The following is a 24947-nucleotide window of genomic DNA, read 5'->3' as shown; positions in this document are numbered from 1 at the left end:
GTGGATTAATATTATTAATTCCACTTGAACTGAAGCGGCTTCTAGCTAGGCATTCAGTTCACCTGACCTCACTTAATTATTAACTTGTTAATTAATACTGAACCGCATTTATTAGACTTAGCATTAAATGCATACTTGGACCAAGGGCATTATTTCCTTCAGAACTCTGTCCATATAAGCACACAAACCAAGCCTAAAGGAAGTTTTGGATCCCACCCAAGAGTCAAGTCAAGTCGAGGGAAAGTACGTTGCGGAAAAGGAAAACGATTAAAGACAAGTGGTTAGTTTCTGAGAACCGCCATGTAGCCTAAACAATATCGTAACGTGACGTATTCTGTTTATTTCTTTCATCACCTTTATAAATCTGCTAACTCAATCTAATTATTTATAACGCCTAATAAAATATTCTTTGGACAATCCGGATTATTTCTAGGTAACTTAAATTAATCTAAATCACCCTATCAATGCTTGTTAGTTAATACGTGTGCAACAAAATCAATTTAGAATAGTAATGTAGTCTAAAGCATGTCCCGTCATCATTACATTGAACTAGTGAGGACCGTCACATGCGCTAATGGCTGGGCACTCCCCGCATTAGTAAATTTCCGCCGGACCCTCAATCTCTATTTTGCAGATGTACATTGAGAAATCTCCACACCAGGGATCACAATGGAACCTAAGGCCGTTATGGTCAAATACATGAGCCTGAGTTTTGGTTGTTACTCTCGTATCAAAAAAATCTGGTTTAGTCAGTTTTCCTCATTGTTGTTGAAAATTGAATGGTGACTCCATGCTCTTGTAAACATCAGGCTACGACCACCTAGTTAGTCCCGTTTACTTAATATTGATTGCCACGTTCGCGGGGGAAGAGAATGAAGAGATCCTAAACACGTCTTTTCGGCCCCCCTCACAGTGGCGACTCCACTGGGGAGTATATTGAAATTATTCTATAATTAGTGATTTCACCTAACCCAAGGGAAAAATTAAACACCATGCCGCTTTATTTCCTTATTAAGTTGGGACGACCTAAAAAATCAATGTAATCGTTTGACCGGATAGAACCGCATGCAATATTGGCTTCCTTTGGCATGTATCATCTTGGAAGTTGGGAATAAGGACACCTAATCGCCACGCGGGGTGTATATGCTTCAGATGTTGTCCACCTAGCAGTTTTGTTTGTAGTCCACCTATACCAAACCAAATCTCTTACCTCCAAGGTCCCTTCTTAGGTATACGTCACTCCGACGTATGTCGGATAGACTTTTTATGGTAAACTTCGCTCAAGAACATGTCTACCTCGACGGAGGCCTACTTGGAATTGATGATAGGTTTTGTGCCACTGGCAACCAGCCTATTAACCATAGAGACTTTGCATAGACTAAGTGTGCATATTTAAATTCGAAATCATGCTAATTGGTAGTTTCGTGTAGAAATTACATGCTATACCTGAATTAACTAACCAAGCGCAAAAGTTAAGAGCCAACGATATCTAAAAATTACTAAAAATGTTTAAGAACGTTAAAGAACAAATAAATAGCTACGAATCAAAACAAAAAAAAAAACTACATGTTCCGCAAATCTGGACGAGCACAAGAACTTTTTAGCGCCGCCCAAGAAGACGTGAAAATATTCCAACGCGACATGCAACGCGCAAGAATATTCTCACGCAAGAACGCATGCTTCTTCCGTTTTTGCTGCCAAAACAAAAAGTGGAAGAAAATTGCCCCTGGGCACTAGGAAACTTTTGCGCTCAGAAGGCTGGCGAACAAAACTTCTGCGCACAGCCTACTGCGTAAGAAATTATTAATGCCCACTTAGGATTTTGCAGAATAATTCCGTACATTTTCGAAGTCAAAAAAATATAATGTTCGTGCAACTAATTCAAATGACCAAAACGCATTCGTAATAAGCGATACGTTGTTCTAGTTAAAAATATCCACCATAAAAAGTGCAAATTCAAAATTGCGTCCAAGGTATTTTTATAGAATTGCGTTAATCGAACGAGTCATGAAAACCCCAGAAAGCGTTTACAAATTACCCCAAAGGTCAGTACACGCACGAATTATACTTTCGTGTTGGAATGATCACAGAGGGCCTAATTCTGTGAACACAAGCTACGGGAAAGTCGGCATTACCATAGAAAAGTTGTACGAATAAACAAAAAATTGGCATGCAGGCGCAAGAACTTTCCTACGCCCAATAGACAGCGAAATAATATTCCTGCACACCTCTACTGGGCGCAAGAAATTTGTCATGCCCCATGGTTCTTTTGTACAAATGACTTATTAAAACATACGCAATAACCAAAATCGATTCGTAAGTCGTTATTAGTTTCCTAATAACACTAATGTTCGGCCTAATACCGTTCATGCTAACAAAATAACTTAAACGTTCAAGGAGCAAAAGTTTTCGAAAACCATTTCCAAAAAGAAAAATAATTCTGAGTCTAGACTAAGCTATGCCCAAATAAAATTTGAATTTTTAAATATAGCTTGTCTTACACATAGGGTCGGTTCTATTACTTGGTGTCATCGTGAAAACCAACGACTAACGCGTCTCGAGCCTTCCACCCCAGTGCAAGAGTTAGTAACACCTATCTCAATCCATCATTTTCCTTTTCCATGATCTTCTGTCTTCTATAACGCCTAATAACATATTGTTAGGACAATCCGGATTATTTCTAGATACCTTAAATTAATCTAAATCACCCTCGACGCTTGTTATTTAATACTTGTGCATTAAAATCAATTTAGAATAATAATTTACTCTAACGCATGTCCCGTTATTGTTACATTGAACTAGTAAGGACCGTCAAACGGGCTAATGTTGGGCACTCCCTGTATTAGTAAATGTCCCCTGATCCCTCAATCTCTACTCTGCGGATGTACATTGAGCGATCCCCACACCAGGGATCACAAGGGAACCTAAGGTCGTAATGGTCAAATATGTGAGCCTGAGTTTCGACTGTACTCTCGTATCACAATAAATGGGTTTTGTCAGTTTTTCTCATTGTCGTTGAAAACTGAATGGAGACTCCATGGTCTAGTAAACAGGAGGCTACGGCCACCCAGTTAGTCCCCGTTTACTTAATATTGATTGCCACGTCCGCGAGGGAAGAGAATGAAGAGATTCTAAACACGTCTTTTTGGACCCCCTTACACCGTGTTATTTGGATATTGTGGATGTATTACAGTAGCTTTACTTAATAAGGGAAGAGAATGAAGTGATCCTAAACACGTCTTTTTGGCCCCCCTTCTTTACTTAATAAGGGTTGTATGTTGTTACTTGATTAGAGTAATCTGTGTTATTGCTTCCTATAGTAAAATTTATATCATAAACTATTTCTACTGTCATATCTTCCAAGCAATTCGATTGTCATGCCGTAGGATTTTTATTTAACTTAACAATTTAATAGAATCCGTACATCGCATGAGAAACCGTACATCGCATGAGAAAAAATCTTGTACAGTACAATATGGAAGATATTTTAAGTTGCTTTTACTATTTTTTTGGTAATAAACCATAAACTTTCAGATATGTCACCATACATTTTACCCCATATGTTCCAAATAATGTTACAATTTAGAATTTTGACACTATTCAAAATTGAAAAAATCTTCTTAATTTTTGGTTATTTGCCAAGTTACTGTTTTTTTTTTTTTTTTTGTCAAATAAGAACTTATGAACTCTGTTTTTATATATTGGGGGGACACCCATTTTTTGTTTTGGAAGGAACTTTCCTAAAAAGGTTGGAGGAAAAAAATTATGAAAAAATAGGGCAACTGTTTTTTGTGGGAGGTTGATCCGTGTATATTTGAGCATTTAATGCTCATTGGTCCATTTATTGTGTTAGAGGATCACCACCTCATCAATTGTGGCCCCATGTGTAACAGATTTTCTGATTTTTCCATTACTTTAATAAAATATCTCCATTTTCCCTTGTTTCTCTATTGTTTTCTCTCTCCTTACTTTATTCCTAAAATAGAATCTCTTACACCCAATCATTACTTTTACATCAGTCATTACAATATTCAATTTTTCTTAATTTTCACCCCAATTCCCAAAAGGAATATCATTTAGGAACGGATGGAGTACTTATTATTTAATTATTAATTAATTATTACTTATTATTTATTTATTCTATCATATATTATTAATTATTGATTATTATTTTTAAAATAATTAATTATAATTTATTAGTTAGTACTTATTAATTACAATTTTTTCATGAAATGCCTCTCAATTTTGGCGTTATTGACCAACTGCGCTCAACTTTCAATAATACATAAAATACCCCTAAAACAAAACTTAATACCTAAATACCCTAATTTTAACGAGTCGTTAATGCTCTGTTAGCCCAAAATTTAAATTCACCAAATACCCTTTATTTTTAAACTTATTTCACCAAATCCCCTATTCAGAAACTTAATTAACCAAATACCCATATCTTTAAAGTACCAATTTTGATGTTCAACGGCTAGTTTTTGTGTTTGAAAAAGTAGCCGGTTATTATTTGCTATAAATACCCCTGTTGTGCATGGTGAAAAAGAAATGGGTATCACTATCAGGAATTTTGAGATTGCAAATTTTCCTTACATGTTGCAGAATCATACTCCCTCTTTATTTAATTTATTTAAGGGATACACTTGCCTTTTCCGGCCGTATTTATTTAAGAGATACACTTGTCATTTTTAGTAACTTATCAACCCCACCATCTAATTAAATACTCCCTCCGTATTTATTTAAGAGATACACTTGATCGGACACGGGTATTAAGAAGAAGAATTAAATGAAATAAAGTAATAAAACAAGTGGGGTTGGTTAGATATTTTAATAAGTAAAACAAGTGGGGACCATGTCATTTTAGGGAGTGAGGGGTGGGAGTGGGGTGTAGATAGATTATTTAATTAGATGGTGGGGTTGATGAGTTACTAAAAATGGCAAGTGTATCACTTAAATAAATACGGCCGGAAAAGGAAAGTGTATTCCTTAAATAAATACAGAGGGAGTAATCTATTTACACCAACCCCACCCCCCATCCCCTAAAATGACATGATTCCCACTTGTTTTACTTATGAAAATATCTACCCAACCCCACTTATTTTATTACTTTATTTCATTCAATTCCTTTTCTTAATACCCGTGCCCGACCAAGTGTATCTCTTAAATAAATACGGAGGGAGTACAACGCATAACAGACTAACTCAGAATCATACCCTTTTAAGAAGCTAAAGAAGCCGCCTGACAAACATGGAGGTCCTTTTCAAAGTTTGTAGGCATTTCGAGAATTGGATTTCTCTCAAAATAATAGACAGGCTTCAAAGAAAAGCTTAACGAAATTGTTGGCAATGATCAGAAATTCCTCCTGACAAGGTATGTGATGGAGTCCCAAGGTGTGCAACAAAATAATATCCTTGTTCTCCATTTCAGTATCCCTGCAAAATAAAATGACATCCTTTCTAAGTATCCCAGATCAAAGCATTGTAGATAAACTTGAACAATTTCTCCATTTTAATATAATATCTCTGCAAGTATTGAGAAGACACAAAGGCTGATAAATGCACACATAATGAAGAAACTGACACTTCCAGATAAAACTTATGCTAGCACGGAATATTCTTACCTTTCAGACCAGGTAGTGAGGGAGTCTTCGCCATGGCTCTGGTAAACAAACATTCCACCAGCCCACTCCTCACTTCTATTATACGAAATGACCCATATTTGGTTGTTAGTAAATGCTCCTCTCCTTTGGGATGGATCCTCAAGATCAAGTAGGCTAGCCGCGGTGCCAATATGAACCACCTTATACCCAACTGGGTTCCCTACCCGAATCTTTTTATTTGGATTAATCACATGAATTTATATGGATCGTTGCCTTTCATTTTCCTGCTATTTATTTGTTTTTTGTCTGTTGTCCAGACAAATAAAGACAATAGACTTTTTTGTTGAATCTTGTAGTCGTGATTGATGATAGATAGTTTTGTACATACCGCCAACATTAAAAAAGAAGAAAAAGAGTACGAGTGTGACTATTCCTTTATGATGCTAAATTATTAAGTTTGTCATTGAATGATTGTATTTTCTTTTTCACAATGTAAAATAGGGGTATTTATATGCAAATAATAACAAACGTCTACTTTTTCAAACACAAAACTAGCCGTTGAGCATCAAAATGGGTACTTTAAAGATTTGGGTCTTTCGATGAATTAAGTTATCGAATATAGGTATTTGGTGAAACCCGTTTAAAAATAGGGTTTTTGGTGAATTTGAAATTTGGGCTAATGGAGCAATAACGACACGTTAAAATTAAGGGTATTTGGGGGTATAAGTTTTGTTTTTTAGGGTATTTTATGTATTATTGAAAGTGGGAAAAGTTGGTGAATTACGCCAAAACTCAGGGGTATTTCATGAAAACACCATATTATTTATTACGTATTATTTATTACGTAGTATTTATTACTTATTATTTTTTACTTATTATCTATTACTTACTACGTAATGTTTATTACAAAGTATTTATTATTTATTAGTTACGTAGTACTACATCCGTTTCAAAATGATCTTTATACTTTTCGTTTTAGTCGTTTCATAATGTTCTTTACACTTTACTTTTCTATTTTTGGACATGAAAATTTACTACCTTACCCCTCTTACCCCATAACATTTATAATTTTCCACTCATTTTCTCTTACTTTATTTTCTTTTCTTACACCCACTCACCTTTTTTACCCATTTCCCATACTTTATCCATACTAGTTGTTGGACTGTATGCGCACAGTCCCCAACGTATATAAATTTGTCTTGTAAAAATACTACCTAAAATACGAGCAGTTACAAATTTATGAGAATTATAGTAAATGATATGGAGTAAAAATGTCACACTAAATTTAGATTAACGTAGAATATATAATACGAAACCATAAATAGATAGATAAATTATGATTAAAATTCGCCATACTTGCTTGAGATTGGTTACACTGCGTTTTCTGCAGTTGTTCATTTTAACCATAAAAACCACAGCTAAATCACCAAATCATGGTGTATTGTTACCTTGATGAATCACCGTAATCAACTACGAAATACATAATTTGAAACAAATTATCCAGAAAAGTGGATCAAATAACAAAGTACTTCGTAGTAGAGAAAAATATCATTTTCTCCTCTTCTAGATTTTTTGAGTACCAGTATCTTTAGACAAAAAACTCTAAACATAATCCCAATTTCTTATTTACAGGTGGAGTGCACCAAATATTGTTCACCGGATTAAATGTTAACTCAAAATGCTTAAAAGTTACCGTTATATGTGTAAAAGTTATGCTTAAAAGAGGGGGGAAAATTAAAAAGTAATAAAGGGAAAATAAGTTTTTTCAATGTAGATAAAGAAAAGGCAAAAAATGAAGAAGAAAAATAAGGGCAAAACAGACAATGCACTATCGCGGGAATAGTAACTGGAAATCCTTGCTTTTATAAGTGTTAGGATTTTATTATATCCACTCACCTTTTTACACAATGTTCCTATTTTGTCTTAATATTTGTGGAAATAGTATACGTAAAGATCATTTTGAAACAGATATAGTGTTTATTATTTATTATATACTATTTACTATGCATGCAGTTCCATTTAGTTCAGTTTCATTCCGTTCAATTAAGTTCAATTCAGTTTAGTTCAGCCAAAGTAAAACTCAGAAGAACAAGGTCTAACTATGGAACATAGAGGGTAGATGGTGTACAAAAGATACTCCCTTCGTCCTTTGTCTCACATACTATAAATGGATGTTCGCATCTATTTGCCCCATAACTTATTTGGTTTGTAGTCCTCATATGTCTCTACTTACATGCTATTATTTAATCTAATTAAAAGATAAACTTACCTACCTATTTGCTTTTAATTACCCGGCCAATTCTTAATAAATTGACTAAAAACACTTATGCTAATCTTTTAAAGACAGATGGTGTAAATGGAAATGATAAAGGAAATTTGGTGAAACACTACCTTTAAGTTTGGTGGTTTTGTGAATTCCTACATTTTAAAAATACAATTATATTTTACTACCTTATAAGTTTGGTTTGTTTGACTAACACTACCATTTGACGTTTTTCGTTAATGTTTTTCGTCTTTGAACCCCACTACAACGATTATTTAATATGGCAAATGAAAAAACGACAAAGGAACGAAGCTATTTAAAAGAATAGAAGAAATACACAATTGGAAACATTAACGAAAAATGTCAAATGAAAATGTTAGTCAAACAAACCAAACTTATAAGGTGCTCCCTCCGTTTCTTTTTGTTTGTTATGTTTGAAATTTTGCACGTTTATTAACGTATAATAAAGATTCTTTTTCTTTTTATTTAAAAAAAAAAGTAAAACCTCAATCCACTAATCATTACAACAACCAACAAATTTGTTTTATTTATCAAAATGAACCAATAGTGGAAAAGCACAAAGATTGCCAACTTAGCATACTTGGGAAATTGCAAAGATATTCAATGAGTTGAAAAAATTGGACCAATTAAAATTAAAAGATGGCACAAAAAAATGATAGTATAGTAAGTTTATAAAAAGAAAGATTCTCCACGAAACAAACATTGTGAAACACCCTAAAATGAATACGTAACAAATAAAAAGAAATTGAGGGAGTAGTAAAATTTTAAAAAGTTTTAAAAAAATAATCCCTATGTATTTATTTAAGGGATACACTTGCCTTTTTCGGCCGTATTTATTTAAGAGATACACTTGCCATTTTTAGTAACTTATCAACCACACCATCTAATTAAATAATCTATCTAATATATCTTATGTCCCACCATCCTATTAAACAAATAATTTCAGAATTACACCTTTTTGGATCATCTAGAGTTTTAAAATAACTCTACATGGTAGAGTTTGAGCATATCAACCATTGAATGAAAAATCAATGGTTCATATATTACCTTTCCAAAATTCCCCCTATTTTTTCTCATCAATATGAGTCATTGATTTTAAAATGTATGGTTTAGATACAACTCTACCTTGTAGAGTTTTATTAAAACTTTAGAGGATCCGGACTCCACCCCTACCCCTTAAAATGACATGGTCCCCACTTGTTTTACCTATTAAAATATCTATTCAACCCCACTTATTTTATTACTCTATTTCATTCAATTTTTCTTCTTAATACTCGTGTCTGACTAAGTGTATCTCTTAAATAAATACGGATGGAGTTACAATTCACAAACCACCAAACTTAAAGTGAGTGTTTCACAATGATAAATGATAAAATCGGTATTGCGAAAAAAAATGAAAAGAGGAAGCTAAAAAACAAAAGAGGTTGGGAGAAAAAGGATTGAGTGGAAGGGAGAAAAGGATGGTGAAAAGACAAGTCAGACGTCAAATCGAAGGGTCAAGAAATCATAAGACAGTCAGTGTGCCTCTGTGGGATGTGGGAGCTGCCAAAGGAGAAATGATATGTATTGTCATTCCCATGGATTTCCTCTTTCCTTTTTTCGCTTTTTTTTTTACCCTTTTTTTTTTCCCTACAACAACTACTGCTACACTAAAGAGTTCAGTAAATACTCATCTGCTTCATTAATTTGTTCATCTACCTGTTTGTTTGTACACGTGCATTCTCACTTGTTCCCTTCCATCTACGTTTGCTTCGTCAGTTTTGGATTAGTACTTCTTCCATCCCTAATTATTTGCTTCATCCGTCAATAATAATTTATTAAAAATTAGTTGTGTAAAATTAAAAAAAGATAAAAGTAATGAGCCAAATCATACGGAGTAAATTTTATAGAAAAGTTTCGTCCAAATCATTAAATTTATGAGATCTTGATTGCTAAAGGATTAGAAATCAAGGTGCATTACCGTGAGTCATTTTTTATCTTGATGCACTATTCTTTTCAACACAGGTGTATGTAAGGTTTTTATTTACGCGTACAGTCATATACATGTATAAGTTACTCCCTCCGTTTCTTTTTTATCTTCATGTTTGGAGTTTTGGATGGAAATTAAGTTACTGGAATCTTTTAATGATTGGATGTAAGAATAATGATTGAGTGTAAGAGAAAATAATAAATAAATGAAGAAAGTAATAAAGAAATGAAGGAGAGAGAAGATATTTTTATGAAAGTAATAAAAAATCATAAAAGTGGGGTTGAGTGGGTGAATAGGAAAATGTGAATGAATTAAATAAGGGATGGTGGGGAAATTTATGGTAAAAAATCATGTCCTAAAATAGAAACAGGAAGATCAAATAGGAACGACATTTATAGAAACAGGAAGATCAAAAAGAAATGAAGGGAGTAAATAATTACACATGTTTTTTAATGCCTTTTTCGATCTTTTAACTTTTGATGTAGTGTAATACGAAGTATAAGATAAACAAATTTCGAATATGAAATTTAAAGAAAATTAAATTCAAACCGTAAAAAAGTTACATTTCCTCTTCCTCCAAACAAAAATCATCCACTTGAAATTTCCACTATTACAATGATTCCTTCACATTTGAGAGGTATTTATAGATGATAGGTATGGAGTATTTAACTTTAGTTTTTTTGTACCCTTAGCATATATTGTACAATAAGTGTTATTTTTACCATTATCCTCTTGATCGCGTAAAATTAAAAATCAGAGAGAGGAATTGAAAAAGAGATTACGGTAAAACATTACCTTTAACTGCATAAAAGACACCATAACCCATTATAATCTCGACAACTCAAAATACCCAGTAATTACTTAAAAAGTTAACATCCAATATCCTCTTTTGTTTATTAACAATAATATTTCCAAGATATTCACCCACCCTTTTAACCTTATGATGAGCAAATTTACTCAATTTCATTTTGCTATTACAAAAAAAAGTGGAGTACTCGGTAGTAAGATTTCACCTCATCCAAAAAGCCTAAAAAAAAAAAAAACTTTCTTTTAATACCATTCTTCTCCCTTCTATTCACCCTTTTGTCCCCTTGAAGCCAGTATTTTGCAGGTTGCCGTAACTTGTCCCTTTAGCTTCTAAATACCTCTATGCCTAGCCACATGCAATAATTCTATCTTAAACAAAATAATTTTAAATAAAAATACACAAATATTATTAATATTTAAATCCCATTATTTTATTTATATTGTAAGGTTATTATTTAATTTAATTAAAATATTTACTAGCAATTTACGTCATCTAATTATTCCAATTGTTATTATTCATTCATTCATTCATTCATTCATCACCTTCTTTTAAATACCCTCAGCCGACCACTCCATCCACCCCATTTGCTTTCCTGCTGAAATCCTTTCTTCTCTCTCTCTCCTACTATTTTTCTTTTCCTCTCTTCTTCTCCTTCAACTATGGAGCTTGAACTATACACCCTTCTCCGTTAGGATTATCTGAAATCATTGTTCAATTTCGTCGAATATTGGCGTTCGAGTATTGTCGAGTAATAGTAAGAGTCTAACCCTAAATAAAGGAAGAGAAGAAAAAGAAAAATGAGTTTGGAGGATTCGTTACGATCTCTATCGTTAGATTACCTCAACCTATTAATCAACGGTCAAGCTTTTAGTGACGTGACGTTCAGTGTAGAGGGGCGTTTAGTCCACGCGCACCGCTGCATCTTGGCGGCGCGTAGTCTTTTCTTTAGGAAATTCTTCTGTGGGTCGGACCAGCCTGGTGGGCTTGACCCACGGGTGATGGGTCAAGCCTTGTCACCCCGAGCGGGTGGGGGTCCGGTACCGACTCAAGTCATACCGGTTAACTCTGTCGGGTATGAAGTGTTCATGTTGTTGTTACAGTTTTTGTACAGTGGACAAGTCTCAATTGTTCCTCAGAAACATGAACCTCGCCCCAATTGTGGTGAGAGAGGTTGTTGGCACACGCATTGCACCTCCGCCGTTGATCTTGCCCTTGATACTCTCTCCGCCGCCCGATCGTTCGGTGTTGAACAACTTGCTTTGCTTACTCAGGTCAGTTAATTAATCATGATTTTATTTCATTAAACTTGCGTCATATAGTTGAACAAGTGGTGGATGAGGTAACATCTTTTTTCCCATTTTTTAAAAAAAATATTGATTTTTTTTCTCTCTTAGTTCGATATCTACTATCAATAACAGGTGTATTTTATTCGCTTGCTTTACAAATATGTTGTTAGCTTAATTTGGACAAGAATCTCATCTAGATGAACATCAAGATTACTTACTAAATATAGATCTTATGATAATTTAAGTATTGATTTTTAGGGTGTTGATTGAAATCACTTCAATCAAAGTCTTATCTTTCCACAGTTGCTGGGGGGACAAAATTTTACTGATTTCTTGTGAAACTTTACTTTCCTCATTTGGAGCAACTGATTGTCTAAACTCTAATATGGTAATCTACTCATGCTTACACAAACTCCCATAAAAGTGTAAATAAATTACTCATTCTAATTTATAATGACTTTTTGCGTGATTAAATTTTGTACATTCATGAAATGATAAGACTTTGTTGCTTGCATTATTGATCTTTACTGTTAATTATCTATTTCTAGACATAACTTGTCATTTTTATTCCATTTTTTATGATTTTTCTGGAATAAATTCTAACCATTTCTCATTTTGATCGGCTTAATTAGCACAATTCCATTCTAGTCCCGCTTTTATGTTTTTCCTCTATTAAGATAGATACTACTTCCATTCGAATTAAACTCAAGTTACTGTTGAAATTACACTATCAAAGTGACAATTAATTGTGGACTGTCACACTCTGTCAAGTGTACTTTGTGTGAAAAGTTATCACTAAAATTTTGAGTAGTTTTGATTTTATATATCATTTTATGCGTGCAAAATTGGGAAAAAGATTAGCTCAAACAAACTAAGAGCCTTGACACTTATGTTTTGCGACCAAAGCAATAAAATTGTTTCACAGATAATTAGGCCGGGGTGTAACATTGCATTTGACTATAGAATGTACGTTTATTGGTGATGAATTTGCAGAAGCAATTAGCAAGTATGGTAGAGAAGGCATCAATTGAGGATGTAATGAAAGTACTAATAGCTTCAAGGAAGCAAGACATGCACCAACTGTGGACAACTTGTTCACACCTAGTAGCGAAATCCGGCTTACCGGCGGAAGTGCTAGCGAAACACCTCCCTATCGACGTTGTAGCGAAAATCGAAGAGCTTCGACTAAAGTCAAGGCGATCAACCCTCATCCCCCACCATCACCACCACGCTCACCCTCACGACCTCGGGCTCCCTTCTCCCGGTGATCACGAGGACCACAAAATCCGGAGGATGAGACGAGCACTGGACTCCTCGGACGTAGAGCTAGTAAAGCTCATGGTCATGGGAGAAGGCCTTAATTTAGATGAAGCACTAGCATTACACTATGCAGTTGAGAATTGCAGCCGTGAGGTGGTTAAGGCATTGCTTGAGCTAGGGGCAGGAGATGTGAATTACCCTGCCGGTCCCACGGGGAAAACCCCACTCCATATAGCAGCCGAGATGGTATCCCCAGACATGGTGGCAGTATTGTTAGACCACCACGCGGACCCGAATGTACGCACCGTAGATGGTATAACTCCCTTAGATATCCTAAGGACTTTAACCTCGGACTTCCTCTTTAAAGGAGCGGTCCCTGGGTTAGCACACATTGAGCCTAACAAACTCCGGCTTTGTCTTGAGCTAGTACAATCTGCTGCAATGGTTATCTCAAGAGAAGAAGCAAATGACAACAACAATAACACCAATAACAATAACAACAACAACAACAACAACAACAACAACAACAACAATGCTTCCACGACCTCGATTTACGCGCCAATAGGAGGAGGTGATCTAGAGCGTACCACAAGTAGTACTAGTAGTAGTGGGAATGTTGGGAACATTGGTATAGATTCAAGGATGGTTTACTTGAACTTAGGGGCAGCTGGTTCAGCTCCAATGGGAGATCATCATCAACAACATAATGAGGATAATAGTCAAACAAGTCACCGGAATCCGTCGTCCATTTATCACCACCATCATCAGCATCACCAACACCACCATCATCATCATGACTATTGAACTTGAATCGAATCACTTATTCAGGAATTACACGTACGGACGTACGGACTCTGGGAGTTTGCGTATTTTAGTCATGAAAATGTAAGTATCCATCTATGTTAGTCAAAATTTATTAGTGCTACATAGGTGGATTATGCTAGAATTATTTATAAAAATTCTGCTTTATTCATATTTCGGTTTTTTTATTCTTATTTTGCTGGATTTCTTGCCTAATTTACTTTTATTTATTATTATTATTATTATTATTATTATTATTATTATTATTATTATTTTGAGGTAATTTTATTCTATAGTATTGAAGTTTTTAATTCGCAAGAATGTTTTAGGTTGGTCATTTCAAATTGATTTTTCTTTAATTTCCTAGTAAAAAAAAGAAAAGAGGGTGAAGTGGATATTTTGAGGTTTTTGTAAGAAAATCTTAAAATAAAAGGGAAGATTTGAAATTGGTGGAATAATGGCCAGTAAAATTAATCAATTTGTATTTTTAATTATTAATTTATGGTTTAATTTTATTTTAGGAGTGGTGATATTATTGGAATATCAAGCCCTATTTATTGCTAACTTTTCTTTTCATCCTTGTCGTCCACTCATCTTTTCTTCCATTAAAAATTGTTTTTTCTACCCTTTGCCTTTTAAGATAAGATTTTACTGAAGTATATTAAAACTGTAGATTTCTAATTGCCAACAAAAAAATAGTGTGGATTTTTTTTACATGTTTTTACTCTTATATAAAATACATTTAATTTCACTAATTTTGTATTTCTCAATTCCATTCAATTCAATACTTAATAAAGCATTCTTGATGTGGAAAAACAAAAAGGGAGTATCATTTCACAAAGTTAGGTCTGTTAATTAATTACTCTGTATGATGATATTTTCTAAACAACGTACGGAGTAAGAGCTACGAAGTACATTTCACTGGAAAAAGAATAAACTTTGTGACAAAAATTTAGTACGGAGTACTCCATAGTATTATTTGTTAATTTTAACAATAGAGGTAGTTTTAATGTTTAATTATTTAGTTGTCATAAATTTGGGTTGTGGAATAGAGTTAGTACTTCATTGATTTAATATATTCATTTTTGTATTGAAATTTAATTTTAAAGTTCACGTTTCGATCATCAAATGAAAGATTGAGAAATGTTCTTAATTAATTATTACGTAGTAATGATGATTATCCTTTCTTTACATTTTTTGGTAGTAAAAATAATAATTAAGAGCAACGAAATAGACGGAATTTGATAATAGATGATAAAATTTTAACCAATTAGATATTCGACATCCACATTTTCAATTTCTTATTATCCAACATTTACCTCCGCAGTTGTACACACAATTAATTTGATTTTCAAAATTTAGAATAATCGAGCTTAATCAGTATTGATCCTTATCATATACTACCTATTTTTCAAAATAGTCTCTACAATTACTATTTGCACAATATGAAGATAAAAGAGAGAAAATGTGTAAAAAGATGGGTGAATATAATAAAGTATGTACTACGTATAAAGTAAGAAAATGTGTAAAAAGTGAGGTGGATGTAAGGAAAAAATAAATAAAATAAGAAAAATTGAGTGGAAAATTGTAAATGTTATGGAGGTATATAAGAAGGGTAATATAGTAAATTTTATATCTAAAATTAGTATAAAGCACAAAAGAACATTATCAAACAGACTTAAATTGAAAATATAAAGATAATTTTGAAACGGAGATAGTAACTCCATAATCAACTAAATAATGTCTTACTTTATTTGTTTTTTTGTTTGTACTCCGTACTACTATTACTCCATCTTCTTCATAATAACTAATAAGTGTAACAGTTTGACTTTTGCAATATTCACATATAATTTTTTTTTTTTTTTTTTTACGAATATATATTAAAAAATATTATAATATAATATTTTGTTGGATCAATAACAATGTATGTTTTCATTATTTCAAAAAAAATTAAATAAATTTCACTAATCGAATGAAGGATATTGATGGTGAACTTGTGTATTGATACGTGTGCAAGTTAAATTGTTGAACTTATTCTGAAACGAAGGTAGTATAATTATCTTTAGATTAAAGTTTGGTTTGGTTCAACTAAATTTATCTGAAATTTTGCTGAAAAGAACTTATTTGTGTCTTGACCTATGAAAAAAAGTTGTTTTGATGAACTTATCTAAACTTCTTTTTGTAAAATAAGTCAAAACAAGTAGAAACAAACATACCGAAGAAAATACAAGAATTGATTATCGAGATTTATATCAAAAAATGAGGTTGTAAGTTCATTTCTTGTCTTGTATTGTAGTGAATTGAGGTTTTTTTTTTCAAAGGATAGTGAATTAAGTTAAGTTAACAGGTTTATACATGCAGGTTTTTCTTTAAACAAAAAATAATAATTGAAAACTCCATATTTGTGGCTAGTGTTCTTGTTCAATTTGGGAAAATGAGCTGTTCATACCTTTTGTGATTCATTTCTTTTCTTGGCTACCTCCAATCAATAGACCTTTTCACATAAGTTCAAATTGATAGTCTTTTTGGTCTAATTGGACTAATTTTATAGTTTTTCTAAAGGCTTTGTGGGTTCAAATTGTTGATTGGTTTGTGTTGGATGAACACAACAAATGAAATTTGACCGCATATAATAAATAAAAAGACTAATTCTAAACAATATCTTATTCTTTTTGATATCTTATTAATTAATCAAGTATTAGGGAGCTTTAGGATTCCTTTTGCTTTTTCTCGACCTTGCCATTTTTGGGAGCTCTGCTTAATTAATTTCCTTTCTCCTTCTTCTAAACTTGAAACCCTAGGTTTAGCTCTCTCCATCACCTACATGGCTACATTACTAGCTACCTAGGCTTGGACTTCTCCCACATATATACTTTTTTTCGTTTGGTATATGCACAGACAAAGTAACATACAAACCTTATTATGATAATCAAAAAATTGCTCGATAGTACTTCCTCCGTCTTTTATTACTCGCAACGTTTGTTAGTTTCACGTATGCCGATGCACAACTTTGATCATTTATATCTTAAATTCTCTTTATGCAAAAATTATAAAAAGTTGATATTTTGAAAATACACATTGAGACGAATCTAACAAGATCCCACATGACTATGTTTTATCTTATATAAAAAACACTACGAATAGTCAAAGTAGATTATATGAATAGTGGCAAAAGTCCAAACGTTGCGAGTATTAAAAGACGGAGGAAGTATATAGTTGCTTTATTTAAAAAGATAGATTAAATCATAGGACAAGATCGGCAAAGTTTTAGTTTTCACCTAGAAAAATAATAGTCATTTTGGCATAATCAAATAGAAATATGGAATCATACTTTGTTTTGGCTTTAGCCCTGTCACAATTAGCATATTTGTCAAAAGATTTTGTTGATTTCCCAAGGTGTAATAGTATTAAGCCAATAATGCAACTCACTATGTAACTTCTTAAACTTGCATTATTCTAAATGGTAAAATTTTCATTAAACTGTTAAAATGTTGTAAAGATGCTAGGTAAAATGTTGTATGGCTTACTAGTAACTTAATTAGGCCAAAGATGATAGTTCAATGCAGCTAAATAGCCTGGGCCCCTACTACTAACTACTCCCTTTGTTCCATAATGTTCTCATGTTTACTATTCATGTCGTCAAAGTTTTAACCATGATTAGTAGTATAATTAAGAGCAAAAATATTAACTTGTATGATATCATTGGATTCGTTTCAATATAAATTTTCTAAATATCAATTTTTTATAATTATTACTAATGCGAAATTATAACTATTAATGGTCAAAGTAATACATTGGAGACCGCGCATAATTAAAAAGTAAGAAACATTATGGAACGAAGGGAGTACTAAGCTTTTGATAAAGAGATTAATGAAGGTCGTCGTATTCCAGTACATTAAGATTAAAGTATGACCTAAGTCATTGGATGAGTCATGGCCTCTCTCATGTGAAACAATTGATGATTATGATGATTAAAAGACAATTTAGTATCATGCACCCATATACGTTTAGCGGGTAAGGAGAATGATTATACTGAAACATACACTTTTTATAAGTTATTACAAATCAGTTTTATAGTAATTGCGGACTACGGTTTTTCCTATCCCTAAAGGGGATCGAGTGAAATTTAATCTTCTAACCTTACATAATTCAAAGAACAAAGTATATGTTCAATTGTACGTGCTAGTACAAGCATACACACTCACATAGTCACATGTGTAATATATAATTAGATTAGTATGTAATATATAATTAGATTAGATCCTACTTCATCCCATGCACGCACGAATATTCCGGAAAAAAAAAATATTTACCATCTTTTTTGGTAAAATATTTGAGTAACAAAAGAATAGTTAAAAAATAAAGTAGTATGTAGTACAAGTGATTTTGCAGATATTTACAAGATTAATAAAGTTATGATATATTTTATGATTTTACAAATATTATTTTTGAGAAACAAATTAGTTACAATTGAATTTTTTTCATTGACGATCAAATAAATAGGTAATGATAAAATTTTAATCAAAATACTAAATCTTTTCCATAAAAAGTTAATTGAAATAAATCTAATATATATTATATAAATAAAGGAGGTATATTTACTGAGCTATTAGACCGCCACATAGGAAATCTAATGGTTTCGGCCAATGAAAAATAAGAATTGTAATTTATTTCTGAATTAAAAAAATCGAGTGCCATGTAGATAATTAATTAGGTGCCATGTATATATTTTAATTAATTAATCTAATATACTATATATATAAAGGATGCATATTTGCTGAATTATTAGAGCGCCACGTAGGAAGTCGATCTAATGGTTTCGGCCAATGGAAAATAAAAATTTTAATTTATTTTTGAATTAAAAAAATCGAGTGCCACATATTTAATTAATTAGGTGTCACATAGATATTTTAATTAATTAATTACTAATATATACAACTCCTCCCAAATTAAAACACTCCAATAATTAAAAAATTAAATCTAAAATAAAATTCATCCAAAATCAAACACTAATCTAAAAAAAATTTCAATCCATAATAAAACATTAATCCAATATTAAAGCGCCACGTAGGAAATCCAATGTTTTCGGCCAATGAAAAGTAAGATTTAGAAATTATTTTTGAATTGAAAAAGTCGAGTGCCACGTAAATAAATAATTAGGTGCCATGTATATACTTTTATTAATTAATTACTACTATTGTGCATATACAACTTCATCAAAATCAAACACTTTAATAATTAAAAAATAAATCTAAAATGAAATTCAATTCAAAATAAAATAAAACTTATTTAATCTACGGATATTTCATGAAATACACCCTAGTTTTGAAGTAATTCACCAAATGCCCATCAAGTTCCAATAATTCACCAAATACCCCTGACAATTTACTTAATGCCCAAAATACCCTTACTGATAACTGTCCGTTAGTCCGCCGTTAGCCTAGTTTCATAATTCACCAAATGCCCCTTTTTTAAAATTTATTTCACCAAATACCCCAAACTTAAAATTAGTTATTTTGATTTTCCAACGGCTAGTTTTTTCATTTGAAAAGTAGATGTTGGTCTTGCTTGGCTATAAAAATCCATTTTCTGAATGTTTCTTGTAATTTAGATGTTGTTTTGCTTTGTTTTGCTGATTTTATTAGATTTGTGTTATGAGTTTTGTTTCAAAATCATCATCCACACACAATGAGTCCACATATATTAGAGTACCTAACCAATTTTGCTATTGTGGTAGGAAATTTGCCATCCGAAGCTCCGATACAACACTCAATCCACAAAGGTTGTACTACAAGTGTGATCCTTGCAACAATCTGAGATGGTGCAAGGGAGTAGTTGAGCAAGAAAACAAGGGGCAGCAGCATGAAGGACAATACAGGGGAAGCTTAGACGAAGGAGAAAGTATTGAAAACAGGGGAAACAGTAAGATGCAATAGGACTTGAAGCAAATGAAGAAAAAGCTGATACTGTAATGTCAATACAAGGCATCTTACTTTGATTTTGAAATGAAGAAAGGCTAATCCTATTTATGTCATGGTTTGGGATGGACAGGCAGAACTTACGACTCAGGAGAGCACGCAAGTACTTTTAGCAAAATAAAGTCAAGACTTCAGAGAACTCTTAATTAGTGAAGAAATTGGGAGGCAACCAACATGTGAAAGAAGTCCGAGGGCAGGGTCTTATTATTGGTATAGAGTTGGATGTACAAGTTGGCCCGCTAGTTGATGCTTGTCGAAATTCAGGAATGTTAAATTGTTTATATTAACTGCTGGAAAAGGAAAATTAGTGAGATTGGTTCCTCCACTGGCCATATTAGAACAGGAGCTCGAAACAGGTTATGAGATTCTCCTCAAGTGTTTCCCGTCCCTGGGTTGAAGCAGTTGAGTTGAATTTGTGTACGATGAGTCGATGCTTGTCAAATTTCCTTGTGACGTCAATAGATCCAAAGCTCATAATTGGCATCGTAGTTGTAAATCAGGAATAAGTTTTCCTACTAGCTTCTCTTTGGATTATGCCTTGGGTTTAATTTACAAATTTTCATTTCAGGATATCCCACTCGTTAATCCGAACATTGCTTTTCTTTGATGTTTGGATTCTTTTCATAAGTATCTTTCTCCCTTATTGTTAGGCTTAGTTTGTTATTTTGATACTATAAATTGCGTAGCTTTGTATTGAGTGGAACACACATGCAATCAACATTATTATTTTCTCTTCTTACTACATTTGTTCATAATTAGCCTTTAGATATTACCACGACTTTAGTGGATCAAGAAGGCATAAGCAAACAATAAGCAACGGCTACTTTTCAAACGAAAAAACTAGCCGTTGGAACATCAGAATAACTATTTTTAAGTTTGAGGCATTTGGTGAAATAAGTTTAATAATAGGGGTATTTGGTGAACTAAATTTAAAATAAAGGGGCATTTGGTGAATTATGAAACTAGGCTAACGGCGGACTAACGAACCGTTATCAGTAAGAGTATTTTGGGCATTAAGTCAATTGTCAGGGGTATTTGGTGAATTATTGGAACTTGATGGGCATTTGGTGAATTACTTCAAAACTCGAGGGTATTTCATGAAATATCCGTTTAATCTAATACTCCCTCCGTCCCTTAATACTCGCACCGGTTTGACTAGTGCGGAGCTTAAGACACTTAAATTTACTTATTAATTTAATGTGTGTTAGTTGAATAGTGGAGTACTTTTTTTTTTTAATATAGTTAGTGGGAAATGTGTAAGGGGTGGGGAGTACGTGGTGAGTGGGGGGTGTGAATTTTTAAATGATTTTTTGTAGGGAGTAGAGGTGTATGTGGGTTAGCAAGTAAATGAGAGAAAAGATATAATATAGGTAAAAAATTTCATTTATAGAAACGGTGCAAATATTAAGGGACGGCCCGTAAAGGAAAGCGTTGCGAGTATTAAGGGACGAAGGAAGTATATAAAATATAGCAGTTGGTCCCCTCAAAAAAAAAGGATTTAACAGTTGGTATATATAGGAGTTTTATTTTAACTTAACAATTTAATAGAATATGTGCATCGCACGGGCTAAAATCTAGTTACTAATATATTTAACTCCAACCAAAATCAAACACTCTAATAATTAGAGAATAAATCTAAAATGAATTTCATCCAAAATAAAACACTAATCTAAAAAATTTCAATCCAAAAGCAAACACTAATCCAATATTAGAGCGTCATGTAGGAAATCTAATGGTTTCGGCCAATGAAAAATAAGATTTCGAAATTATTTTTGAATTAAAAAAATCGAGTGCCACGTAAATAAAAATAATCAGGTGTATATTTTTATTAATTAATTTCTAATATTACACATATACAACTTAATCCAAAATCAAACATTCAAATAGTTTAAAAAATAAATCTAAAATAAAATTCAATCCAAAATAAAAAAACTAATCTAATACTTCCTCCGTTCCGGAAATATCGCACCATGTTTAACTTTTACTCTTAATATCTCAAATTGTGTCTAAGTAAAACATTATAAAAAATTAATATTTAGAAAATATATATGGATACAAATCTAACATGACCCACATCAATAAAATTTCATTACGTACAAATAACAAAAAAAATGGCCAAAGTCGTAGTGTGAATAGTGTAAAAAATAAATGGTACGATATTTCCGAAACGGAGGAAGTATATAAAATATAGCAGTTGGTATATATAGGAGTTTTATCTTCACTTAAAAATTTAATAAAATCCGTGCATCGCACGGGCTGAAATCCAGTAAATGAATAAAAAAAGAAAATAAAATTTTGGCGGAACTTGTTTTTAACCAGGAGGTGACACGTGTCACTCCTAGTGTATACTTTAGTATAATGTAACTAGTATAGTACCCGTGCGATGCACGGTTTACATATTTTAACTTCAAGTGTAAAGGTAAATTAATTTTGAAAAGAAACATAGAAAAATACGTAGATTTTTGTATTCCTTCTTATGCATCACCCATAATTTCATGTTAGGTATAAAAATCAGTTATCATGATATACTATGAGGAATGTCAATTCTCAACTTGAACCACTGAACCCGTTAGGTTGATCCGACCGTTTATAACCCGAACTGTTAATAACCCACGAGCTTGGAATCCACAACCCAATTTGATTATATTCAACCCAAACTAATCGGAAAATATTAACCCGATTAATATTCTAAACCTGATAACAAACTGTTCCACAACAATCGAATCGTTTCAACCCGCACCAAATGGATCCGAAATTCGTTAATGACTCAATTGTTAGGTTATGATACATATGACAATTCATAAATCATGCGGAAAAACCATAAAGCCAGGAAAGCATATTATTTACACATAATCATTTAGCATAGTTTAGATGCATACTCTTTGTTGCGTGCCTTCCCTAGCTGCGCCCGAACCGAACAAGAACAAGTCTTTAGGACTCCAAGTGTCGTCCCTCCGTAGATAGTCCACAGCACGTCCGGATCCGCCTTAAGCTTGACCAACTAGGATCGCCCTTAAGGTACTTAGAATTTTCGGCACTTATAGGCAATTGTATGACTGAATTTTTGCTCTCAAAAATCACTTTGAATACTTTAATACTCGATATAAATTGTGAGCATTGATCACCTATTTATAGGGCATTGGTATCGGATATTAGAATCCTACTAGGAAACGATTTAGTGAATCCGAATTAATCTAAAATTCAATCACTTAATTTATCTAGTAGACTTAGGGAATCAATCTTATACGAATCCTAACTGATCAAGGTTTCGTACGCAAGCACAAACACTCACGCAGGCGCAGCAGCCCACGAGGGGCGCCGTGCGCGCGCGCGCGCTGAGCCCAGGCCCAGCAAGTGCTCGCAGCCCACGAGGGACGCGCGCCTGCTGGCCTTGCTCTCGCGTTTGGGCTTTGCTTGCTTTGGTCGCGCGCGGGCTTTGCTAGGCGTTGGGCCTAGCTTCGTGCTAGGCCTTGCGTCTAGCAAGCTCGTCCGATGTTTATTCGTACGACACGCTTCCGATTAAATTCCCGGTTCCGGAATTCATTTCCGATACGAACAATATTTAATATTTCCGATTCCGGAATCAATTTCCGTTTCGAACAAATATTTAATATTTCCGTTTCCGGAATTATTTTTCGATTCCGATTCTGACAATATTTCCGTTTCCGGCAATATTTCCGATTCCGGCAATATTTCCATTTCCGATAATATTTTCCGATACGTACCATGTTTCCGTTTCCGGCAACATCTACGACTTGGATAATATTTATATTTCCGATACGATCCATATTTCCGTTTCCGGCAATATCATCGTTTCCGGAGTATTCATTTCTTGCCCGTGACGATCTCAGCTCCCACTGAAACCAAGATCCGTCGATTCCGAATATCCATAGATGGAGTATTTAATGCCATTAAATACTTGATCCGTTTACGTACTATTTGTGTGACCCTACGGCTTCAGTCAAGAGTAAGCTGTGGATTAATATCATTAATTCCACTTGAACTGAAGCGGCCTCTAGCTAGGCATTCAGCTCACTTGATCTCACTGAATTATTAACTTGTTAATTAATACTGAACCGCATTTATTAGACTTAACATTGAATGCATACTTGGACCAAGGGCATTATTTCCTTCAGTCTCCCACTTGTCCTTAGGGACAAGTGTGCATTTCCTAATTCCTTTGTCGCTCGATGCTTGCTCTTGAACATAAGGTAAGAGTTGTCATCCTTATTATGTCCAGAGGTGTTCCTCGGTTTCAGAGTTCAACTGATCAAATAAACAGATAATCATAGCCTATGATTCATCCGAGCACGGCCATGCATTTCACAGTTTCTAGCTCTCCGAGTGGCCTTGTACAACTTTTAAGCATCTCATCCCGATTTATGGGAGGACAATCCCAATCTTGCGATCTTGAGATTAGACTTCGTTTGATAGGTGATTACCTGAGCGTTGCCTTTATAGCCTCCTTTTACGGTGCGACGGTTGGTCAACGTCAAAGCAACCAGTTCTCAAACAAGTAATCTCAAATCACTCGGGTATTGAGGATTTAGTGTCTAATAATTTTAATGAAATTTACTTATGACAGATTTTCATCTCTTACAGTAAAGTTTCATAGGTCTTGTCCGATACTAGTCTTCCCAAAGTAAGTATCTATGCAAATGATTATGACATTGCCATGTCCACATAGTTCAAGAAACAGAACTACTAGTCATCTTGCATTCTAATCGTCTAACGTTTTCTATGCGTCCAATTTTATAGAAAACTCCGACTAGGGACCATTTTCAACCTTTGACATTCAAGTTCACTTGATAGACATTTCTTAGTCACAGGACTGGTCCTGACAGTCTATCTTGAATATATCGTCAAATTGAAGGGACTCATCATTTAATACTAAACCAAGATTAAATGGAATATGAAAATACATTTCATATATGATAAATGTTCAACCCCATTGTTTTA

General features: G+C 33.4%; 1 protein-coding gene across 1 annotated transcript; it reads left to right on the top strand.

Annotated features, from left to right (window-relative positions):
• Positions 1-11178: 11178 nt before the first annotated feature.
• LOC110780711 (BTB/POZ domain and ankyrin repeat-containing protein COCH) lies at positions 11179-14267 on the top strand. The gene is made up of 2 exons (XM_021985043.2): positions 11179-11934; positions 12943-14267. The coding sequence occupies exons 1-2, from the start codon at positions 11461-11463 to the stop codon at positions 14011-14013; spliced, it is 1545 nt and encodes a 514-aa protein (XP_021840735.2). The 5' UTR covers positions 11179-11460; the 3' UTR covers positions 14014-14267.
• Positions 14268-24947: the final 10680 nt, after the last annotated feature.

The sequence above is a fragment of the Spinacia oleracea genome, chromosome 1, assembly GCF_020520425.1.
Source record: "Spinacia oleracea cultivar Varoflay chromosome 1, BTI_SOV_V1, whole genome shotgun sequence".
Taxonomy (NCBI): domain Eukaryota; kingdom Viridiplantae; phylum Streptophyta; class Magnoliopsida; order Caryophyllales; family Amaranthaceae; genus Spinacia; species Spinacia oleracea.
Note: the sequence above shows the minus strand (reverse complement) of the source record. Positions and strands in the feature narration are given on the sequence as shown.

Coding starts and splice junctions, on each gene's coding strand:
- LOC110780711 (XM_021985043.2), top strand. CDS start 11,461: ATGAGTTTGGAGGATTCGTTACGATCTCTATCGTTAGATTACCTCAAC. Junction 11,935..12,942: donor AACTTGCTTTGCTTACTCAG/GTCAGTTAATTA, acceptor ATGAATTTGCAG/AAGCAATTAGCAAGTATGGT.